At 39.6% G+C, this 24,416-nt stretch overlaps 1 protein-coding gene across 1 annotated transcript in view; it reads left to right on the top strand.

The window, feature by feature from the left end:
• The window catches only part of CDKL3 (cyclin dependent kinase like 3), a 145,388-nt gene that overhangs the window by 34,537 nt on the left and 86,435 nt on the right, over positions 1-24,416 (top strand). Inside the window, 3 exon segments of the mRNA XM_063611651.1 lie at positions 15,208-15,320; positions 17,612-17,710; positions 17,713-17,750. Coding sequence (XP_063467721.1) covers positions 15,208-15,320; positions 17,612-17,710; positions 17,713-17,750 — 250 coding nt within the window.

The raw sequence follows: 24,416 nt of genomic DNA on the forward strand, positions 1-24,416 counted from the left end.
GTGGTTCTGCCAGCATGGCGTCTGAGCTCCGATATCAGACAGACTGCCTCCTCAAGTGGGTCCCTGACCCCTGTGTAGCCTGACTGGGTGACACCTCCCAGTAGGGGCCTTCAGACACTTCATACAGGCAGGTGCCCCTCTGGGACAAAACTTCCAGAGGAAGGATCAGGCAGCATTAATTGCTGTTCTGCAGCCTCTGCTGGTGATACCCAGGCAAGTAGGGTTTGGAGTGGACCTCCAGCAAACTCCAACAGACCTGCAGCTGAGGGGCCTCTCTGTTAGAAGGAAAACTAACAAACAGAAAGGAATAGCATTGACATCAACAAAAGGACATCCATATCAAACCACATCCATAGGTCACCAACATCAAAGACCAAAGGTAGATAAAACCATAAAGATGGGGAGAAACCAGAGCAGAAAGGCTGAAAATTCCAAAAACCAGAATGCCTCTTCTCCTCCAAAGGAACACAACTCCTCACCAGCAAGGGAACAAAACTGGACGGAGAATGAGTTTGACAAGTTGACAGAAGTAGGCTTCAGAAGGGCGGTAATAACAAACTTCTCTGAGCTAAAGGAGCACGTTCTAACCCATCACAAGGAAGCTAAAAACCTTGAAAAAAGGTTAGACGAATGGCTAACTAGAATAACAAGTATAGAGAGGAGCTTAAATGACCTGATGGAGCTGAAAACCACAGTACGAGAACTTCATGAAGCATACACAAGCTTCAGTAGCTGATTTGATCAAGTGGAAGAAAGGATATCAGCGATTGAAGATCAAATTAATGAGATAAAGTGAGAAGACAAGATTAGAGAAAAAAGAGTGAAAAGAAATGAACAAAGCCTCCAAGAAATATGGGACTATGTGAAAAGACCAAATCTACATTTGATTGGTGTACCTGAAAATGACAGGGAGAATGGAACCAGTTAGAAAACACTCTTCAGGATATTATCCAGGAAAACTTCCCCAACCTAGCAAGGCAGGCCAACATTCAAATTTGGAAATACAGAGAACACCACAAAGATACCCCTTGAGAAGAGCAACCCCAAGACACATAATTGTCAGATTCACCAAGGTTGAAATGAAGGAAAAAATGTTAAGGGCAGCCAGAGAGAAAGATCGGGTTACCTACAAAGGGAAGCCCATCAGACTAACAGTGGATCTCTTGGCAGAAACCCTACAAGCCAGAAGAGAGTGGGGGCCAATATTCAACATTCTTAAAGAAAAGAATTTTCAACTCAGAATTTCATATCCAGCCAAACTAAGCTTTGTAAGTGAAGGAGAAATAAAATCCTTTACAGACAAGCAAATGCTGAGAGATTTTGTCACTCAGGCCTGACTTACAAGAGCTCCTGAAGGAAGCACTAAACATGGAAAGGAAGAACTGGTACCAGCCACTGCAAAAACATGCCAAATTGTAAAGACCATCGATGCTATGAAGAAACTGCATCAATTAACAGGCAAAATAACCAGCTAGCATCATAATGACAGGATCAAATTCACACATAATAATATTAACCTTAAATGTAAATGGGCTAAATGCCCCAGTTAAAAGACACAGACTGGCAAATTGGGTAAAGAATCAAGACCCATCAGTGTGCTGTATTCAGGAGACCCATCTCACATGCAAAGACAAATATAGGCTCAAAATAAAGGGATGGAGGAAGATCTACCAAGCAAATGGAAAGCAAAAAAAAAAAAAAGCAGGGGTTGAAATCCTGGTCTCTGATAAAACAGACTTTAAACTAACAAAGATCAAAAGAGACAAGAAGGCCGTTACATAATGGTAAAGGGATCAATTCAACAAGAAGAGCTAACTATCCTAAATATATATGCACCCAACACAGAGCCACCCAGATTCTTAAAGCAAGTTCTTAGAGACCTACAAAGAGACTTAGACTCCCACACAATAATAATGGGAGAATTTAACACCCCACGGTCAATATCAGACAGATCAACAAGACAGAAAATTAACAAGGATATCCAGGACTTGAACTCAGCTCTGGACCAAGTGGACCTAATAGACATCTACAGAACTCTCCACCCCAAATCAACAGAATATACATTCTTCTCAGCACCACATCACACTTATTCTAAAATTGACCACATAATTGGAAGTAAAACACTCCTCAGCAAATGTAAAAGAACAGAAATCACAACAAACCGTCTCTCTGACCACAGTGCAATCAAATTAGAACTCAGGATTAAGAAACGCACTCAAAACTGCACAACTATATGGAAACTGAACAACCTGTTCCTGAATGACTACTGGGTAAATTACGAAATGAAGGCAGAAATAAAGCTGTTCTTTGAAACCAAGGAGAACAAAGACACAACATGCCAGAATCTCTGGGGCACAGCAAAAGCAGTGTATATAGGGAAATTTATAGCACTAAGTGCCCATAAGAGAAAACAGGAAAGATCTAAAATTGACACCCTGACATCACAATTAAAAGAACTAGAGAAACAAGAGCAAACAAATTCAAATTCAAAAGCTAGCAGAAGGCAAGAAATAACTAAGATCAGAGCAGAACTGAAGGAGACAGAGACACAAAAAACCCTTCAAAAAAAAAAATCAGTGATTCCAGGAGCTGGTTTTTTTAAAAAGATCGACAAAATAGACTGCTAGCAAGACTAATAAAGAAGAGAGAAGAATCAAATAGACGCAATAAAAAATGATAAAGAAGATTCACCACTGATCCCACAGAAATACAAACTGCCATCAGAGAATATTACAAACACCTCTACACAAATAAACTAGAAAATGTAGAAGAAATGGATAAATTCCTGGACGCATACACTCTCCCAAGACTAAACCAGGAAGATGTTGGATCTCTGAATAGACCAATAACAGGTTCTGAAATTGAGCCAATAATTAATAGCCTACCAACCGAAAAAAGTCCAGGACCAAATGGATTCACAGCCAAATTCTACCAGAGGTACAAAGAGGAGCTGGTACCATTCCTTCTGAAACTATTCCAATCAATAGAAAAAGAGGGAATCCTCCCTAATTCATTTTATGAGTCCAGCATCATCATGATACAAAAGCCTGGCAGAAACACAACAAAACAGAATTTTAGGCCAATATCAATGATGAACATTGATGCAAAAATCCTCAATAAAATACTGGCAAACCAAATCCAGCCGCACATCAAAAAGCTTATCCACCACGATCAAGTCGGCTTCATCCCTGGGATGCAAGGCTGGTTCAACATACACAAATCAAGAAACATAATCCATCACATAAACAGAACCAACGACAAAAACCACATGATTATCTCCATAGATGCAGAAAAGGCCTTCGACAAAATTCAACAGCATTTCATGCTAAAAACTCTGAATAAACTAGGTATTGATGGAATGTATCTCAAAATAATAAAAGCTATTTATGACAAACCCACAGCCAATATCATACTGAATGGGCAAAAACTGGAAGCATTCCCTTTGAAAACTGGCGCAAGACAAGGATGTCCTCTCTCACCACTCCTATTCAACACAGTATTGGAAGTTCTGGCCAGGGCAATCAGGCAAGAGAAAGAAATAAAGGGTATTCAATTAGGAAAAGAGGGAGTCAAATTGTCTCTGTTTGCAGATGACATGATTGTATATTTAGAAAACCCCATCGTCTCAGCCCAGAATCTCCTTAAGCTATAAGCAACTGCAGCAAAGTCTCAGGATACAAAATCAATGGGCAAAAGTCACAAGCATTTCTGCAAAAATCACAAGCATTTCTATACACCAAGAACAGACAAATGGAGAGCCAAATCATGAGTGAACTCCCATTCACAAGTACTACAAACAGAATAAAATACCTAGGAATCCAACTTACAAGGGATGTGAAGGACCTCTTCAAGGAGAACTACAAACCACTGCTCAAGGGAATAAGAGAGGACACAAACAAATGGAAGAACATTCCATGCCCATGGATAGGAAAAATCAATATCGTGAAAATGGCCATACTGGCCAAGGTAATTTATAGATTCAATGCTATCCCCAAAAAGCTACCACTGGCTTTCTTCACAGAATTGGAAAAAACTACTTTAAAGTTCATATGGAACCAAAAAAGAGCCCGCATAGCCAAGACAATCCTAAGCAAAAAGAACAAAGCTGGAGGCATCACGCTACCTGACTTCAAACTATACTACAAGGCTACAGTAATCAAAACAGCATGGTACTGGTACCAAAACAGGTATATAGACCAATGGAACAGAACAGAGGCCTCAGAAATAACAGCACACATGTACAACCATCTGATCTTTGACAAACCTGACAAAAGCAAGGAATGGGGAAAGGATTCCCTATTTAATAAATGGTGCTGGGAAAACTGGTTAGTCATATGTAGAAAGCTGAAACTGGATCCCTTCCTTTCACCTTACATAAAAATTAACTCAAGATGGATTAAAGACTTAAATGTAAGACCTAAAACCATAAAAACCCTAAAAGAAAACCTAGGCAATACCATTCAGGACATAGGCATGGGCAAAGACTTCATGACTAAAACACCAAAAGCAATGGCAACAAAAGCCAAAATAGACAAATGAGATCTAATTAAACTGGAGAGCTTCTGCACAGCAAAAGAAACTATCGTCAGAGTGAACAGGCAACCTACAGAATGTGAGAAAATTTTTGCAATCTGTCTATCTGACAAAGGGCTAATATCCAGAATCTACAAAGAACTTAAACAAATTTACAAGAAAAAAGCAACTGCATCAAAAAGTGGGCAAAGGATATGAACAGACACTTCTCAAAAGAAGACATTTATGCAGCCAACAGACATATTTAAAAATGCTCATCATCACTGGTCATCAGAGAAATGCAAATCAAAACCACAATGAGATACCATCTCATGCCAGTTCAAATGGCAATCATTAAAAAGTCAGGAAACAACAGATGCTGGAGAGGATGTGGAGAAATAGGGACACTTTTACACTGGAAGTGTAAATTAGTTCAACCTTTGTGGAAGACAGTGTGGCAATTCCTCAAGGATTGAGAACTAGAAATACCATTTGACCCAGCAATCCCGTTACTGGGTATATACCCAAAGGATTATAAGTCATGTTACTATAAAGACACATGCACACGTATGTTTATTGCCGCACTATTCACAATAGCAAAGACTTGGAACCAATCCAAATGTCCATCAATAATAGACTGGATAAAGAAAATGTGGCACATATACACCATGGAATATTATCTAACCATAAAAAAAGGACGAATTCATGTCCTTTGCAGGGACATGAATGAAGCTGGAAACCATCATTCTCAGCAAAATATCACAAGGACAGAAAACCAAACACCACATGTTCTCATAAGTGGGAGTTGAACAATGAGAACCCATGGACACAGGGAGGGGAACATGGCACACTGGGGCCTGTTGGGGGTGGGGGTCCGGGGGAGGGATAGCATTAGGAGAAATACCTAATGCAAATGACGAGTTGATGGGTACAGCAAACCAACATGGCACACGTATACCTATGTAACAAACCTGCACGTTGTGCACATGTACCCTAGAACTTAAAGTATAGTAATTAAAAAAATAAATAAAATTGAAAAAAGAAAGGAGGAAATGATGTTAAAAATGAAGCCTGCAGCAGCAGACCATTCACATCAATTTGTGAGGAAAACATTTATCTTGTTCATGCCCTAATTGAAGGGGATGATTGCCCTAACTGAAGGATGATTAATAGTAGAAACAGTAGCCAACAGTATAGACATCTCAGTTGGTTCAGCTTACACAATTCTGACTGCAAAATTAAAATTGAGAAAACTTTCCACTTGATGGGTGCCAAAACTGTTGCACCCGGATCAGCTGCAGATGAGAACAGAACTTTCTTCTTTTTTTTTTTTTTTTTGAGACGGAGTCTTGCTCTGTCGCCCAGGCTGGAGTGCAGTGGCGTGATCTCAGCTCACTACAAGCTCCGCCTCCCGGGTTCACGCCATTCTCCTGCCTCAGCCTCTCCGAGTAGCTGGGACTACAGGCGCCCGCCACCACCCTTGGCTAATTTTTTGTATTTTTAGTAGAGACGGGGTTTCACCGTGGTCTCGATCTCCTGACCTCATGATCCGCCCGCCTCGGCCTCCCAAAGTGCTGGGATTACAAGCGTGAGCCACCGCGCCCGGCCTGAGAGCGGAACTTTCAATGGAAATTTTAAACAGGTGGCATCAAGATCCTGAAGCATTTCTTTGAAAAATTGTGACAGATGATGAAACCTGGCTTTACTAATATTATCCTGAAGACAAAGCACTGGCTACCAAGAGGTAAAAGTGGGCTGGTCAAAGCAAAAGAGACCGGGCAAGACCAAAGGTCATGGCAACAGTTTTTTTGGGATGCTCAAGGCATTTTGCTTGTTGACTTTCTGGATGGCCACAGAATGATAGTATCTGCTTCTTGTGACAGTGTTTCGAGAAAGTTAGCCAAAGCTTTTTTTTTTTTTTCTTTCAGACAGGGTCTGGCTCTGTCACCCAGACTGGAGTGCAGTTGTGGGAACTTGGCTCACTGCAACCTCTGTTTCCTGGGCTCAAGCAATCCTCCCACGTCAGCCTCCCGAGTAGCTGGGACTACAGGTATGTGCCACCATGCCCAGCTACATTTTGTATTTTTTGTAGAGATGGGGTTTCACCACGTTGTCCAGGCTGGTCTCGAACTCCTGAGCTCAAGCACTCTGCCTGCCTTGGTCTGTCAAAGTGTTGAGATTACAGGCATGAGCCACTGCACCTGGCCGAAAGTGAGCCAAAGATTTAGCAAAATAAACGTCTGGGAAAGCTTCACCAGACTGTCCTTCTCCACCATGACCATGCTCCAGCTCATTCCTCTCATCAAACAAGGGCAATTTTACAAACATTTTGGTGGGAAATTATTAGGCATCTGCCTTAAAGTCCTGATTTAGTTCCTCCTCATTCTTTTTTTTTCCTAATCTTAAAAAATCTATAAAGGGCACCCCATTTTTCTTCAGTTAATAATGTAAAAAGGACTACATTGACGTGGTTAAATTCCCAAGACACTCAGTTCTTCAGGGACATACTAAATGGCCCATATCACTGCTTACAAAAGTATCTTGAACCTTATGGATCTCACACTGAGAATAAAGTTTATGTTTTTATTTTTTCTTAAGAGTATCATTATTATTATTATTATTATTATTTTTTTGAGACAGGGTCTCACTCTGTTGCCCAGACTGGAGTGCAGTGGCACGATCTCACCTCACTGCAATCTCCACCTTCCAGACTCAAGCGATTCTCCTGCCTCAGCCTCCCAAATAGCTGGGATTACAGGTGTGTGCCACCATGCCCGGCTAATGAGAATAAAGCTTATATTTTAATTTTTATCTTTTAATTCCATTATCATGAACTTTTTGAAGTCCCCTCGTATAATTGCTTTTTAAAATTAATTAACAGCGTGGTGGCTGACGCCTGTAATCCCAGCACTTTGGGAGGCCGAGGTGGGCAGATCACGAGGTCAGGAGATCAAGACCATCCTGGCTAACATGGTGAAACCCTGTCTCTATTAAAAATACAAAAACTTAGCCGGGTGTAGTGGCGGGCGCCTATAATCCCAGCTACTCTGGAGGCTGAGGCAGGAGAATGGCGTGAACCCAGGAGGCGGAGCTTGCATTGAGCTGAGATTGCGCCACTGCACTCCAGCCTAGGTGACAGAGCTTGACTCCATCTCAAAAAAAAAAAATAAATAAAATAAAATTAATTAACAGAAGAGAAAATTATGCATTTGTATTGCCTTTTGTAATTACATAATTACCTTTACCAGTGCTCTTTGTTTTTTCATGTGAATTTTTCATTTTTTTGAGACAGGATCTCACTCTGTCACCCAGGCTGGAGTGCAGTGGAGTGATCGTGACTCACTGCAGCCTCAACCTTCTGGGCTCAATCAATCCTCCTGCTTCAGCCTCCCAAATAGTTGGGACTACAGGCATGTGCCACCACACCCAGCTAATTTATTTTTTTGTAGACAAAGTCTCACTATATTGCCTCGGCTGGTCTCGAACTCCTGGTCTCAAGCAATCTTCCCACCTCAGCCCTCAAATGTGCTGGGATTACAGGTATGAGGAACTGTACCTGCCCTTCCTGTGGATTTGAATTACTGTCTGGGGTCACTTGCTTTCAGTCTTAAGAACTTCCTTCAGTATTTCTTGTGAGGTGGATTTGTTAGCAACAAATTCTCTCAGTTTTTGTTTATTTTGGAAAGTCTTACTTTCACCTTCATTTTTGAAAGATATCTTTGCTAGATATAGGCGTTTTTGTTGAGAGGTCTTTTTTGAGCACTTTTAATTGTTGTACCACTATCTGCTGGTCTTCATTGTTTCTATTAAGAAGTCTGTTGTTAATCTTACCAAAGTTCTCTTGTAAGTGATGATTTGTTTTTCTCATGCTGCTTTCAAGATTTTCGTTTTGTATGATGTGTTAGTTTGTGGATCTCTTTGTGCTTATTGTTCTTGGAGTTTATTGAGCTTCCCATATTTGTGGATTATTGTTTTGCAATAAATGTGGGCAGTTTTCCTCCATTATTTTATAAAATATTTTTCTATTCTCCCCACTCATTTTTATATTCCCAGTATACATATTTTGGTGTTTCACATTTCTCTGAGGCTCTGTTATTTTTTTCATTCGTTTTACCTTCTATCCTTCGGCTTACATAATTTCTATTGGTCTTGTCTTCAAGTTCATGAATTATTTTTTCTGCCTGTTTAAATCTACTGTTGATTTCCTCTTGTGAATTTTTAAATTTCAGTTATTGTACTTTTCAACTCCAGAGTTTCCACTTGGTTCTTCTTTATACATACATACATATAATTTATATCTCTTGATTGATATTCTCTATTAATATTTGATGTGACACTGTCATTATACCTTTCTTTACTTCTTTAATCATGCTTTCCTCTAGTTCTGTGAACATATTCATAATTGTTATTTTGGAATATTTTTCTGCCAAATCCAACATGTAGTTGCTCTTATAGGTGGTTTGGGTTGCCTGTGGTTTTTCTGATGTGTGGGTCATCTCTCATAGATTTCTTTGCATGCTGTGTAATTTTTGTTGGAACTTGAACATTTTAGATAACATATTGTGAGAACTCTGGGTATGGGACCCCTCCTTCTGGGACTTGTTACTGTTATTTGCTTGTTTGTATCATGGCGACTGGCTAAATTATTTTCATGGAGCCAATACCCCCAACCCCGCCACCCACACACACAATATTAAACCTCTTTAGTTGCTCCTCAGGGAGGCACAGCTTTGGGTAGGCCCACAGTCACTCTGAGATGACAGTAGTATTGATAGAGTTATCTTCCTTTCTTTCCCTGGCTACTCCTAGCTGTTAAACTCCATTCATTGATAGCTTTTTGCTCTATTATTTTCAACATTGCCTTGGGGCTTAAATAGCTCTGCAAACTGTTCCAATCAAATTGTGGCTCCTTTGAAGGAGTAGTTTCTGTGCTCAATATTTAATATTTGTCCTGGCCCCAGGAAAGCATCTCCTAACTGTGTTATTCCATGGTTCTTTCCCACAAGCTAGCTGGCCTATACTCTAGACTGCAGGTTCATTAAATTGATCAATCTCCACTCAGTTGTCTTTCACCACATTCTGTACTGTGGTTGAGAATACCTTTAGGCTGGAACTTCTCTGCACTCTGTTGCAAATGATGTCAATTCCTTTGAAAGGGATTAGGAGCCATCTAATTTATGGCTTGCTTCTTCCCCCAGGCAAAATCTCTTGAGCCCAGTTTCTGGATCTGGGTTGAGTTCATGGCAATTTTCTCTCTAAGTTATACTGTTGCTCTTAAGAGCTGACTACTTAGTGAGATATGGAGAGCAGCAACCTGAGGTCCCCTCAGCTTGCTTCTCCTGGCATGAAACCTCTGCCTTATGGGTGAGGCAAGTGCAGTTTGGGCCCCAGTATTCTCTGCACTGCATTCAAGGTAGAACCATTGTTCCATGAACAGGGGCTGGTTGGAAGAGTGTCTCCCTCCTCTTGACACTAATCACCCAGAACTTAGCCTCAGCAACAGGCAGCTGGGAGAATCATGAGAAATGATGAAGTTCCACTCCTCCTGGGAAGAAAGCTCTTCAACTGGGAGCTGGAGGAAGAGGGAGCCCTAGAGTAGAGTCTTTGCCTCACCAGGCAGAGAGTGGGGAAGGAAAAAGTTGTCTTGGTTCAAGTACCACAGACTTATCTTTCTTATACTGAATTGCATAGTTTTTAGAGGATAAATAAATCTTCATTTTATGCTTAGCCTCAGGACTATAAGGACTATGTGTATGTGTGTGTATATATATATATATATACACACACACACACACACACACGCTTTAAGTATTTGTGTTTAAAAAAATAATTCTGAGGTGGGAGAATCGCTTGAACCCAGGAGGCGGAGGTTGCAGTGAGCTGAGACTGCGCCATTGCACTCCAGCCTGGGCAACAAGAGTGAAACTCCATCTTAAAAAAAAAAAAATTTACTAGTTTCAGTGATAAACTAATAAGAGAGTAGGTCAGCTCATCTCTTCACTCTGTCATGCTAGAAGTTCATACCTCTGTTTGTTTTTTTTAATCCTCCCTTACCCCTACATGTTAGACCTAAGCTTTTTTGGATCTACTTTTCCTGATCAAGGCTTGAGTCTAATACTTTTACTTTCCTTAGTAGGTTAATTTTGTTTTCATTTTTTCTATTGGACAGCTCTTTTTCTGCAAAATGTGGTTGAAGAGGAGAGGTTTTCTCTATAGCTAAGTAGGACTTGCTCGTATTTCAGAAAATAGGGGATCCCTTTAAGATTACTGCTGCAATGATAATTAACTAGACATGGTCTGTCTTCTATTGCTCTTTGAAAGGCCTGCCTAGATAATGCTTTAAATTTCTGCAGATAATGGCTTGCCTTACTAAATTGTACCATGAAATTTCAGGTCAAGCTGAGGAAAAGTGAACTGCTTTGTGTAGGAATGTTTTTAGTGTCTCTTTTGGTAGTGGAGGAGGTGCATAGAAATTGCATTCTGTGGAGAGAGTACTTAAAAATAATTACCTTTGGCTGGGCGCGGTGGCTCATGCCTGTAATCCCAGCACTTTGGGAGGCCGAGGTGGGCGGATCATGAGGTCAGGAGATCAAGACCATCCTGGCTAACACGGTGAAACCCCGTCTCTGCTAAAAATACAAAAAAAAAGCCGGGTGTGGTGGCGGGCGCCTGTAGTCCCAGCTACTCGGGAGGCTGAGGCAGGAGAATGGCATGAACCCAGGAGGCGGAGTTTGCAGTGAGCCGAGATTGTGCCACTGCACTCCAGCCTGGGCAACAGAGCGAGACTCCATCTCAAAAATGATAATAATAATAAATAATAATAATAACAATTAACTTAAAGCTTGAGAGTTTTTTTTTAAATGTGAAAGGTCATACCTTTATTAGTCATCAGAAAGATGCAAACTTATATCACAAGGTAGTACCACTATATAACCACCAGAATGGTTAAATTGAAAAAAAGACAGTAAATACCAATGTAAGTGGAGCAGATAGAACTCACATAACAATGGTGGGGAAATGTAAACTTGTACAATATCTCTGGAAAACCGTTATTAAATAACAATTAAAGCTGAACATACACATATGGGTATTCACCAAAAGATCCAAAACTTGGTCTTAATTTTATTTATTCTCACTAAAACTTACTAATATTCATTAAATTCTTAAAACTTGTAAAATAAGCAAGCTTATAAGTTACTATTATATCATCAATGGTTATAATGTAGATCTGAAAAACTGTATGTACTATAATTAACTCCTTTATTTCTTAGGTCATTATCTAGCAATACACACACATACATACACATACTTCTCCATCTCCTTCCTTTTGAACAGAAATAGGAGCATACTATATACATAGTATAGAATCTTGGTTTCCCTCCCCACTCTTCCTTATTTACTTATGAGACAGTGTCTCACTCTGTCTCACAGGTGTAGATGAGTACAGTGGTATACTCATGGCTCACTGCAGCCTTGATTTCCCAGGCTCAAGTGATCCTCCTGTCTCAGCCTCCAAAGTAGCTGGGACTACAGGCATGAGCCAGCAAGCCCTGCCACTTTTTATTTGTTTATATTCAGAGACTTTAATTTTTAGACCAGTTTTAGGCTCCAGAAGAATTGAACAGAAAGTGTAGTTTCCTTATGTCCCTTCCACCCTACTCCACACATTTCTCTATTACTAACATCTTGTATTAGTGTGGTACATTTGTTACAATTGATGTACCAATATTGATACATTATTAACTAAATTCCATAGTTTAGAGTTTACTCTGTGTTATATTTCCTGGGTTTTGATAAATGTATAATGTCATGCATCCATCATTATAGTATCATACAGAATAATTTTATGGTCCTAAAAATCTTCTGTGTTTCATTTTTATTCTTCTGTCCCTCTCCCGGAACTCCTGGCAGTCATTGGTCTTTTTACTGTTACTATACTTTAGGCTTTTCCAGAATATCATATAGTTGGAATCACATAGTATGTAGCCTTTTCAGACTGGCTTCTTTGACCTAGCAATATATATTTAAGGTTCCTCCTTTTTTTGGGGTGTCTTGACAGCTCACTTCTCTTTTATTGCTAAATAATATTCCATTGTATGTATGTACCAGTTTGTTTATCCACTCACCTATTGAAGGACATTTTTATTGCTTCCATGTGTTGGCAATTATGAAGCAAGCTGTTATAAGCATTCGTGTCCAGGTTTTTGTGTGGACAGAAGTGTCCTATTCACTTGGGTAAATCCCAAGGAGAGCAATTGCTGGGTCGTATGGTAAGACTATGTTTAGCTTTGTAAGAAGCTGTCAAATTGTCCTCCAAAGTGACTGTATAATTTTGTGTTTCTACCAGCAGTGAATGAGAGTACCTGTTGTTTGCCATCCTCACCTGCATTTGATGTTGTCAATATTTTGGATTTTAGGCATTCTAATAGGTGTGTAGTGGTATCTCATTGTTGTTTTAATTTGCAATTATCTGATGACATATGATATTGGGCATCTGTTAATATGCCTATTTGCCATCTGTATATTTTCTTTGGTGAAATGTGTATCCATATATTTTGCCCATTTTTTAATTGGGTTATTTTCCTATTGTTGAATTTTAAGAGTTTTATGTATTTTGGATACAAGTTCTTTATTATTTTGCAAATATTTTCTCCCAGTTTGTGGCTTGTCTTTTCATTTGCTTAACAGTATCTCATGGAGCAGAAATTTTTAGTTTTAGTGAAGTTCTACCTATCAATTTTTTCTTTTGTGAATTATACTTTTGGTGTTGCATCTAAAAACTCATTACCAAACCTAAGGCCATCTAGATTTTTTCCTATGTGATTGCCTAGAGGTTTTACAGTTTTGCATTTTATATTTAGGTCTATCATCCATCTTGAGTTAATTTTTGTGAAAGGGATAAGGTCTGTGTCTAGATTCAGTTTTTTGTATGTTCCAGCACTATTTGTTGAAAAGACTGTCTTTTTTTATTATTATTATTCAATTGCCTCTGTTCCTTTGTCAAAAATCAGTTGAGCATATTTGTGCAAGTCTATTTCTGGGTTCTTTATTCTGTTCCCTTGATCTATTTATCTATTCTTTCACCAATACCATACTATCTTGCTTATTGTATAAAACATCTTGAAGTCAAGTAGTGTCAGTCTTTGTTCTTTTTCAAATTGTGTTGGCTATTCTGGGTCTATTGCCTCTCCATATAAACTTTGCAATCAATTGTCAATATCTACAAAACAGTTTCCTAGGATTTTTAAAAATTTACAGATTAAATTGTATGTATTTATTGTGTGCAGCATGATGTTTTGAGATATATATACATTGTAAAATGACTAAATTTGGCTAATTTACATATGTGTGTTATCTCACATAATTATCAATTTTTAATTTACTGGGATTTTGATTGGGATTGTATTGACTCTACGTAAAGCTTGGAAGAACTGACATCTTGACAATATTGAGTCTTCCTATCAATGAACATGGAATGTCTCTCCATTTATTTAGATCTTTGATTTCTTTCATGAATGTTGCTTTTTTCACTTGACAATGTATCTTGGAGATCATTCCATTTCAGCACATATAGATAGACCTACCTCATCAATTTTTTTTTTTTTTTTTTTGAGACAGAGTTTTGTTCTTGTTGCCCAGGCTAGAGTGCAATGGCATGATCTCGGCTCACCACAACGTCCACCTCCTGGGTTCAAGTGATTTTCCTGCCTCAGCCTCCCGAGTAGCTGGGATTACAGGCATGTGCCACCACGCCCGGCTAATTTTGTATTTTTAGTAGAGATGGGGTTTCTCCATGTTGGTCAGGCTGGTCTTGAACTCCTGATCTTGTGATCTGCCTGCCTCGGCCTCCCAAAGTGCTGGGATTACAGGCGTGAGCCACCATGCCCGGCCAGACCTCATCATTTTTAACAGAGGAATAATATTTATTGTGGGGTTGTACAAAAATGTTCTTAGCCGTTCCCTTATAGGTGGATGTCTAGGTTGTTTCCAATCTTTTTCTTCTATGAACAGTGCTGCAGTGAAATTCTCATATAATTTATATTTGTGCACACATGTGAGTATATCTTAGGATAAATTCCTAGGAATAAAGTTGTACAATCAAAAATATACACAATTTAAATTTTGGTGGCTTTTGCCAATTTTTCCTCCAAAGAAGCCATATAAGTTTACACTCCCAGAAGAGTACTTGGGACTATTCCTTTCCTATAGCCTCACCAATATAGCAATTACCAATTCTTATAAAGTTGGTATATGATCTACAATAAAAACTTACAAATGGGCCAGGCGCGGTGGCTCACACCTGTAATCCCAGCACTTTGGGAGGCTGAGGCGGGTAGATCACAAGGTCAGGAGTTTGAGATCAGCCTGGCCAACATGGTGAAACCCCGTCTCTAGTAAAAATACAAAAATTAGCCAGATATGGTGGCACACGCCTCTAATCCCAGCTACTTGGGAGGCTGAGGCAGGGGAATTGCTTGAACCCGGGAGACGGAGGTTGCAGTGAGCTGAGATTGCAGCACTGCACTCCAGCCTGGGTGACAGAGCAAGACTCTGTCTCGAAAAAAAAAAACAAAACAAAACTTACAAATGATACCACTTGTTTCTTTGGACTTGGCCTTCTTTAAACATATTTTTAAGAATATATTTATAAATTTCTACATGAAAAAGTGATTTTTTTTCCCTGATCTGTTTCAGACCTGTGGATGTCTGGGCTTTGGGCTGTATGATCATTGAGATGGCCACTGGAAATCCCTATCTTCCTAGTAGTTCTGATTTGGATTTACTCCATAAAATTGTTTTGAAAATGGGTAGGTATTACTGAAATAGCATGAGTTACATGTATAAAATAAATATTGCCAGATCAATTCTGCTTGATTTTCAAATTTAGCTTTTCTGTATAAGTACAGGGAAGCATATTGTTTTGATAGATGGCAGCAGATGGGTTCCTTGGGCTGATAAAGAAGGCAGAAGATTCTCTGCTTTTGCAAATAATATTTTCTTTGCTAGGATGCAAATAGCTAAGCCATATGTTGATGGTTGATGCTAAGAAAAATAGTACAATAGGAATGTACTTTAATTTGTCTAAAAGTTGTTTTTAAATTAGGCTTCTACAAATATCTGTACCTCTATATAAGGACTCTAAATAGTAGAGTTGAGTCAGATGCTTTTTTAAAGCACTTGGAAATAGAAAAGTAATTATTTACTCAGAAACCACCCTTCTTTTTAAAGAAAACAGTGATAGACAGCCAGATAGCTAAATAACTTATTCAAGAACATATTTGATGAAGGCTAGGCATGGTGGCTCACGCCTGTAATCCCTGCACTTTGGGAGGTCAAGGCAGGCGGAGCACCTAAGATCAGGAGTTGGAGACCAACCTGACCAACATAGTGAAACCCCATCTCTACTAAAAATACAAAAAAAATTAGCCAGGTGTGGTGGCGAGTGCCTGTAATCCCAGTTACTCAGGAGGCTGAGGCATGAGAATCGCTTGAACCCAGGAGGCAGAGGTTGCAGTGAGCCAAGATCACACCACTGCACTCCAGCCTGGGCAACAGAATGACTTTGCCTCAAAAAAAAAAAAAAAAGAAGAATATGTTTGATGAGAGTTTAATTATTTGATGATCTGCTTTGGCCACCAAAACATTATGATGGTTAGCCTTGAATGTGCTATTTCAAGATTTGTGGGTTTTTTTTAATTTTAAATTTTAATTTTTTTTTTTTTTTTTGAGAGCGAGTCTCGCTCTATCACCCAGGCTGGAGTGCAGGGGCGCAATCTCAGCTCGCTGCAAGCTCTGCCTCCCAGGTTCACGCCATTCTCCTGCCTCAGCCTCCCGAGTAGCTGGGACTACAGGTGCCTGCCACCACGCCTGGTTATTTTTTGTATTTTTAGCAGAGACGGGGTTTCACTGTGTTAGCTAGGATGGTCTCGATTCCCTGACCTCGTGATCCACCTGCCTGGGTCTCAGAAAGTGCTGGGAATACAGGCATGAGCCACCATGGCCGGCTAAATTTTATTTTTTTTGAGACAGGGTCTCACTTTGTCACCTGGGCTGGAGTGCAGTGGTGCAATCATGGCTCACTGTAGCCTTGACTTCCTGGGCTCAGGTGATTCTCCCACCTCAGCCTCCTGAGTAGCTGGGACTACAGGCACGTGCCATCATGCCCGGCTAATTTTTGCATTTTTAGTGCAGCCGCGGTTTTGCCATGTTGCCCGCCTTGGCCTCCCAAAGTGCTGGGATTACAGGCGTGAGCCACCATGGCTGGCCAAGGTTTGTTTTTTATTATTCCTGAATGAGGAGCTTGAGAAGCTCTTTGTGTGGTGGGGAAGATATGCATAAATTTGTAATTACAGGATTATGAGGAAGATACTATGAACAATTCTAAAAACAGTGAAATCTAGATAATTACTGATTTAAGAAATAGTTTAGAGCCTTAAGACACCTCACTTTTTTGTGTCTTTTAAGAAGTTCTGGTTAAGAGATTAATATCAGAAGGAACCTTAGATGGTGGGGTTTAATCTTATCATTTCACAGATGAAAAAACCAAGCCCAAGAAAGGAAGAGATTTACCCAAGGTCACCGAACTAGTTATAGCAAAACTGCTAGAACTTAGTTCCCTCCACTCATATTTATAGTTCTTTCCATTCTGCTACACTCTCTAGCCGTGTTTCTTTTTTTGCAATATTTTGATTTCTACATACCTTTAATATTTTAGCTGTTTTGAGTAAGGTTTCAATGTATTTTGCTGATGAGCACTTAATAGTAAAATCATTTGGATATGGAAATGCATAAAAGTTGGAATGTGCATTTTCTGATAGCATTACATATTATGTCTTATAGTTTGGGAAAAGCAAATAAACCTGGTGGTTTTACATCTTCCGTTGCCTGTGGGCTATCAGCAGATAACTGATGAAACCTCAATTTTTTATGACATATTCAGATAGTTTTTATTCAACTTCAAAAAATTAAAAGACATAACTGACATTCTTCCTTGTATCAGTTTTTAGTAATCTAATGTAGATCACATAGCAATTTGATTATTTTGATTATAGACTAATTTCTCTGTTTTTTAAATATACATTTTTTTTTCTCTTTTCAGGCAATTTGTCACCTCACTTGCAGAATATCTTTTCCAAGAGCCCCATTTTCACTGGGGTAGTTCTTCCTCAAGTTCAACACCCCAAAAATGCAAAAAAAAAAATCCAAAGCTTAATGGATTGTTGGCAGATATAGTTCATGTATGTTCTTTTTTTTTTTCTCCCCCCAAAGACAGAGTCTTGCTCTGTTGCCCAGGCTGGAGTGCAGTGGAGTGATCTCGGCTCACTGCAACCTCTGCCTCCCAGGTCAAGAGATTCTCCTGCCTCAGCCTCCCGAGTAATTGGGATTACAGGTGCCTACCACCATGCCCAGCTAATTTTTGTATTAGTAGAGACGGGGTTTCACCATGTTGGCTATGGTTGGCCCGGCTGGTCTTGAACTCCTGAGCTTAGGTGATCCGCCCACCTCGGCCTCCCAAAGTGCTGGGATTACAGGTGTGAGTCACCGTGCCCAGGCCGTTCATGTATGTTAAGAAATTAAGAATTCATATTTGAGAAATTTGCATAAATTATAATACAGTTTTTAATTATTACTTAAATGAAATTCCAAAAGGATTCCTAAAGTAATGTAATCTGTAGAAAGTTATGTCTTTAGTACAGAGAAATTAAAATTCATAGACTGTCAGAGCTGAATGCCCCCTAAGATAATTATGTTCATTATATTTAATTTATCTCTATTTTAATGATAATTAGGTATAAACTGGAGAAATGGGCCAGCCACGGTGGCTCATGTGTGTAATCCCAGCACTTTGGGAGGCCGAGGTGGGCGGATCACGAGGTCAGGAGATCAAGACCATCCTGGCGCCGGGCACGGTGGCTCACGCCTGTCTGTAATCCCAGCACTTTGGGAGGCCAAGGTGGGCGGATCACCTGACGTCAGGAGTTCGAGACCAGCCTCAACATGGAGAAACCCCGTCTCTACTAAAAATACAAAATTAGCCGGGCGTGGTGGTGCATGCCTGTAATCCCAGCTACTCAGGAGGCTGAGGTAGGAGAATTGCTTGAACCTGGGAGGCGGAGGTTGCAGTGAGCCAAGATCACGCCATTGCACTCCAGCCTGGGCAACAAGAGCGAAACTCTGTCTCCAAAAAAAAAAAAGACCATCCTGGCTAATATGGTGAAACCCCGACTCTACTAAAAATAAAAAAAATTAGCCAGGCATAGTGGCACGTGCCGGTAGTCCCAGCTACCCAGGGGGCTGAGGCAGGAGAATTACTTGAACCTGGGAGGCCGAGGTTGCAGTGAGCCAAAATCGGGCCATTGTACTCCAGCATGGGTGACAGAGAGAGACTCTGTCTCAAAAAAACAAAACAAAACAAAACAAAAAAACTGGAGAAATTCTAAGGACTTACTATGTTTATCAGTACCTCTTAACATTTAGTTTAGCCCAGTTAGGGACCTATTTTTTGTACGAAAATACCTACAGGACCTCAGCAGCTGTAGTTTTAATGTTTGAAAATACACCAAGGCCAAAATCCGTCTTGAACTGGAGAAAATAAAAACATTATATAGCTCCTTTTTATTATTTTAAATTTTTATTTATTATTTATTATTTTTGCTTTTGTTTTTGTTTTTTTTTTGAGACAGAGTTTTGCTCTTGTTGCCCAGGCTGGAGTGCAATGGCGCGATCTCAGCTCACCACAACCTCCACTTTCCGGGTTCAAGCGATTCTCCTGCCTCAGCCTCCCGAGTAGCTGGGATTACATGCATGTGCCACCACGCCCAGCTAATTTTGTATTTTTAGTAGAGACAAGGTTTCTCCATGTTGGTCAGGCTGGTCCCAAACTCCTGACCTCAGGTGATCCTCCCATCTCGGCCTCCCAAAGTGCTGGGATTACAGGTGTGACCCACTGTGCCTGGCCTTTATTTGTTTTTGTTTTGTTTTGTTTTTTTTAAACGGGATCTCACTCTTTTGCCCAGGTCAGAATGCAGTGATGTCAGCTCGGCTCACTGCAGTTCTGACTTCCTGAGCTCAACTGATCCTCCCAACTCAGCCTCCCGAGTAGCCTGGACTACATGGGTATGCCAACACGCCCAGATAAGTTTTGTATTTTTTGTAGAGATGGAGTTTCTCCATGTTGCTCAGGCTGGTCTCAAACTCCTGGGCACAAAATATTGACTTGCCTCAGCCTCCCAAAGTGTTGGGATTACACACATGTGCCACAGTGCCAGTTTCTGTTTTTAAAAAATTAGTTAATTATTTTTTACAGTCTCATTCTGTTGCCCAGGCTGGAGTGCAATGGTGTGATCGTTGCTCACTGCAACCTTGAACTCCTGTGCTCTAGTGATCCTTCCTCCTTGGCCTCTGAAAGTATTGGGATCACAGGCATAAGCAACTGTGCCTGGTCAAAATTTAAATTTTATTTAAAATGGCTGGGTGCAGTGGCTCGTGCCTATAATCCCAGCACTTTGGGAGGCTGAGGCGGGTGGGTCACCTGAGGTCAGGAGTTCAAGATGAGCCAGACCAACATGATGAAACCCTGTCTCTACTAAAAATACAAAAATTAGCCAGGCGTGGTGGCATGCACCTGTAGTCCCAGCTACTTGGGAGGCTGAGACAGGAGAATCGCTTGAATCCGGGAGGCAGAGGTTGCAGTGAGCTGAGATCACACCACTGCACTCCAGCCTGGGTGACAGTGAAACTCTATCTCAAAAATAAATAAAAATAAAAGCATAAATTTTATTTAAACTAGGTAATACATACACCAACATATTTAGTACAAAATTTATTTTTATTTTGGAAGTAATGGCAAGAACCACAATTACTTTTGCACCTACCTAATACAAGAAATACATAATAATTATAGAAAAAATATAAAATACATGGTAAACAAAAAGGAGAGGTTGAGATTTTCCCAATTCACATGATCCAGAAAAAAAATTACTATTATCAATTTGGTTTACAAACTTCTAAAGTTTTCCCAACCAAATAGATGCATAGAAATTTATGCTTTTAAAAAGTTGTCTTACTTTACATATTGCTATGTAACCTGTTAATTTTTACTTACCAGTACATTTAAAGATACTATAATGTTGATAAATATGGAACTACATGATAGTTTTCAGTGATTGCATAGTATTTCATTGTATGACTATACAATTAGTTTATTTAACTGATTTTGCATTTTTGGACATTTGAATTATTTTCAATTTTCCCCCCACTATTGGTAAAGATGTGACAATGAAATTTTTTTTTTTTTTTGAGATGGAGTCTCGCTCTGTCACCCAGGCTGCAGTTCAGTGGCACGATCTTGGCTCACTGCAACCTCCGTGTCCAGGGTTCAAGCAATTCTCTGTCTCAGCCTCCCAAGTAGCTCAGATTACAGGCGCATGCCGCCATGCCTGGCTAATTTTTGTATTTTTAGTAGAGACGGGGTTTCACCATCTTGGCCAGGCTGGTCTTGAACTCCTGGCCTTGTGATCCACCTGCCTTGGCCTCCCAAAGCACTGGGATTACACGCGTGAGCCACTGCATCCAGCCAAAAATTCTTTAGTATTTGTCTATATGCATTTGTTTTATTTTTTTTTTTTAGGAGAAATTACTAGAAGTGGTCCGGGGGCAGGGGCTCATGCCTATAATCTTAGCACTTTGGAAGGCTGAGGTGGGAGGATCACTTGAGCCAGGAATTCAAGACCCACTTGGGAAATATAGGGAGACCCTGTCTTTACAAAAAATAAAAAACTAGCCAGGCACAGTGGCATGTGCCTATAGTCCCTCCTACTTTGGAGGCTGAGGTGGCAGGATCACTTGAGCCTGGGAGGTTGAGGCTGCAGTGAGTTGTTATTGTGCCACTGTACTCCAGCCTAGGAAACAGAGTGAGACCTTGTCTTAAAAAATATATATATTAGAAGTGAATTTAGTAAGCCAAAGGATTTATACTTTTTAGAATTTTTGATATTTTGCTGTTTTTTTCACAGAAATATTTTTCTTATTTATATCCTCACCCTTGCTCTAGCACTGGATATTGTTATTTGAGATGAGGTCTTGCTATGTTGCCCAGGCTAGTCTTGAACTCCTGAGCTCAACTAATCCTCCCGCCTCAGCCTCTTGAGTAGCTGTATTAGGAGAGAGAAACATTATGCTAATAGTCATTGTCTATTTGTATTTCTTTTTTTAAAGAATCAGGCCAGGCGTGGTGGCTTATGCATGTAATCCCAAAACTTCAGGAGGCCAAGGCATGAAGATGGCTTGAGGCCAGGTGTTCCAGACCCAGCCTTGGCAACATAGTGAGACCCTGTCTCTAAACAAAAGCATAGGGTGTCGTGATACCCACTTGTAGTCCTAGCCATTTGGGAGGCTGAGGCAGGAGGATCCTTTGAACCCAGGAATTTGAGACTGCAGTGATTTATGCTTGCACCACCGCACTCTACTCTGGGTGACAGAGCAAGACCCTGTATAAAAAAAGAAAAAAAGAATCCTTAACCTATTTGTCAACTAAAATATTTATCTTATTGATTTGTGAAAAAAAGCACATTAATCTTTTGTCGTAAGTTTTGCAATATGTTTGCAAAACTTGCAACATGCTTTTTTTTTTAACAACTAGTATCATCCAATGATTTGGAATGCTACATTTATCATAGACTAAATGCTTATACATGTGTGGGTTTGTTTCTGTTCCACTGATTTTTCTCTTTATTCTAGAAGTAGTACAACTTTGATTTATTATTGTAACTTTAAAATACACTTTGATATCTGATGTAGGGCACATATTTTTCCTAGATATAAATTTTCTAAACAATGTTATTGGGGTATAATTTATGGGCAGTAAACTACACATACTTAAAATGTACAATTTGAAGAGTTTTGATACACATACACACACATGAAACCACCACCACAATCAGGATACCTAATACACACACACACAAACACACACACACACACACACACGATACCTAACATTTCCATCACTCTCCAAAATTTCATTGTATCCTTTTACAATTCATCTTTTCTTCCATTCCTGTCCCCAGATAACCACTGATTTGCTTTCTATTCCCATAGATTAGTTTGAATTTTCTAGAATCTTATATAAATAGAATCATACAGTAGGCACTCTTTCATGTCTGGCTTCTTCCACTCAGCGTAATGGTTTAGAGATTCATTCACGTTTTTGTATGTATCAGCAATTTGTTCCTTTTTTGCAGAGTAGTAGTTCATTATATGACTATACCACATTTAAAAAAATCCTTTCCCTGTTGATGGACATTTGGGTTATTTCCTATTTTTTGCTATTACAAATAAAGTTGCCATGAGAACATTCATGTTCGTGTTTGTGTGGAACACACAGTGTATTTTCATTCCTCCTGCAGAAATATCTAAGAACAGAATGGCTGGGTCATAGGTAGGCATATGTTTAATTTTTAAAGAAACTGCCAATCTGTTTCCCAAAGTGTCATGTTTTACATTTTCCAAAGTAGGGCATATATTTAAATTTACTGAATTATATTCACAGAAGGACTGCCTCTAATTGTCTGCCTCTATGATTTGGTCAGACCTTTTAGCATTTTTCTTATTAAGTTTTAGTGATAGATTACCATTATATTCTAAAATGAGCACATATTTTTAACTAGTTGCAGTTTTTTTGTTTGTTTGTTTTGTTTTGTTTTTGAGATGGAGCTTTGCTCTTGTTGCCCAGGCTGGAGTGCAATGGCGCTTTCTTGGCTCACCACAACCTCCTGCCTCCCGGGTTCAAGTGATTCTCCCGCCTTAGCCTCCCGAGTAGCTGGGATTACAGGCATGTGCCACAATGCCCGGCTAATTTTGTATTTTCTTTTTTAGTGGGGAGGGGGTTTCTCCATGTTGGTCAGGCTGGTCTCTAACTCCCAACCTCAGGTGATCCACCCCCTGTGGCCTCCCAAAGTGCTGGGATTACAGGCATGAGCCACCACGCCTGGCCAACTAGTTGCAGTCTTAAAGACCTAGGTATTGCTACATCATTAAGTAGGTAATAGACTTAAATAATTTCTCTTTGTGAATCAATGTTTTTTATTTTGGTAAAAAAAAAAAAACCCACATAACATGGACTCTACCTTCTTACAAAATTATTAAGTGTACAGTATGGCATTTTTAACTATATGCACATTATAGTACAGCAGATCTCTAGATTTTTTTCTGTGAATCAGTTTAAATATGCATTTTGAAATAGACAGAAACATAATATTATATACAATTATCTTGGATTTGCTGGATTTTAATTGTGGCTCCTCTACTTATGAGATCTTAGACAAATTACCTGATCTCTCTGGGCCTCAGTCTCCTCATCTGCATAATGAGGATAATAATAATACTTACTTTGTAGGATTGTTGTTGGGATGGAAGGAAGAAAAAGCTGGAGCATTGTCTGGTATGTAGTAAGCATCAATAAAAGTTACTAGTCAGTCTTGGTGGCATGTGTCTGTAGTCTGAGCTACTCAAGAGGCTAAGGAAGGAGGATATCTTGAGCCAAGGAGTTCAAGGCTCCAGTGAGCTATAATTGCACCACTGCACTCCAGCCTGGGCAACAGAGTAAGAACCTGTCTCTAAAAAAATTTTAAAGGCCAAGCACAGTGGCTGTCTTCCATAATTCCAGCACTTTGGGAGACTGAGGTGGGAGAATCACTTGAACTCAAGAGTTCATCAGCCTTACAACATAACAAGACTCCCATCTCTACAAAAAAGTTAACTATTATTGTTTTACCTCCTTTCACAGGAGGAATGAAAATTATAAAGCAGATGCTTTTTATTCAAAACCTGTCTTCAATATTTTGATTAAAAAATGTGTTCCATTTATAATTATTGTTATTTAACTACATATAGATTTATTATGT

Source organism: Symphalangus syndactylus, chromosome 11 (assembly GCF_028878055.3).
Source record: "Symphalangus syndactylus isolate Jambi chromosome 11, NHGRI_mSymSyn1-v2.1_pri, whole genome shotgun sequence".
In the NCBI taxonomy this organism is placed as follows: Eukaryota; Metazoa; Chordata; class Mammalia; order Primates; family Hylobatidae; genus Symphalangus; species Symphalangus syndactylus.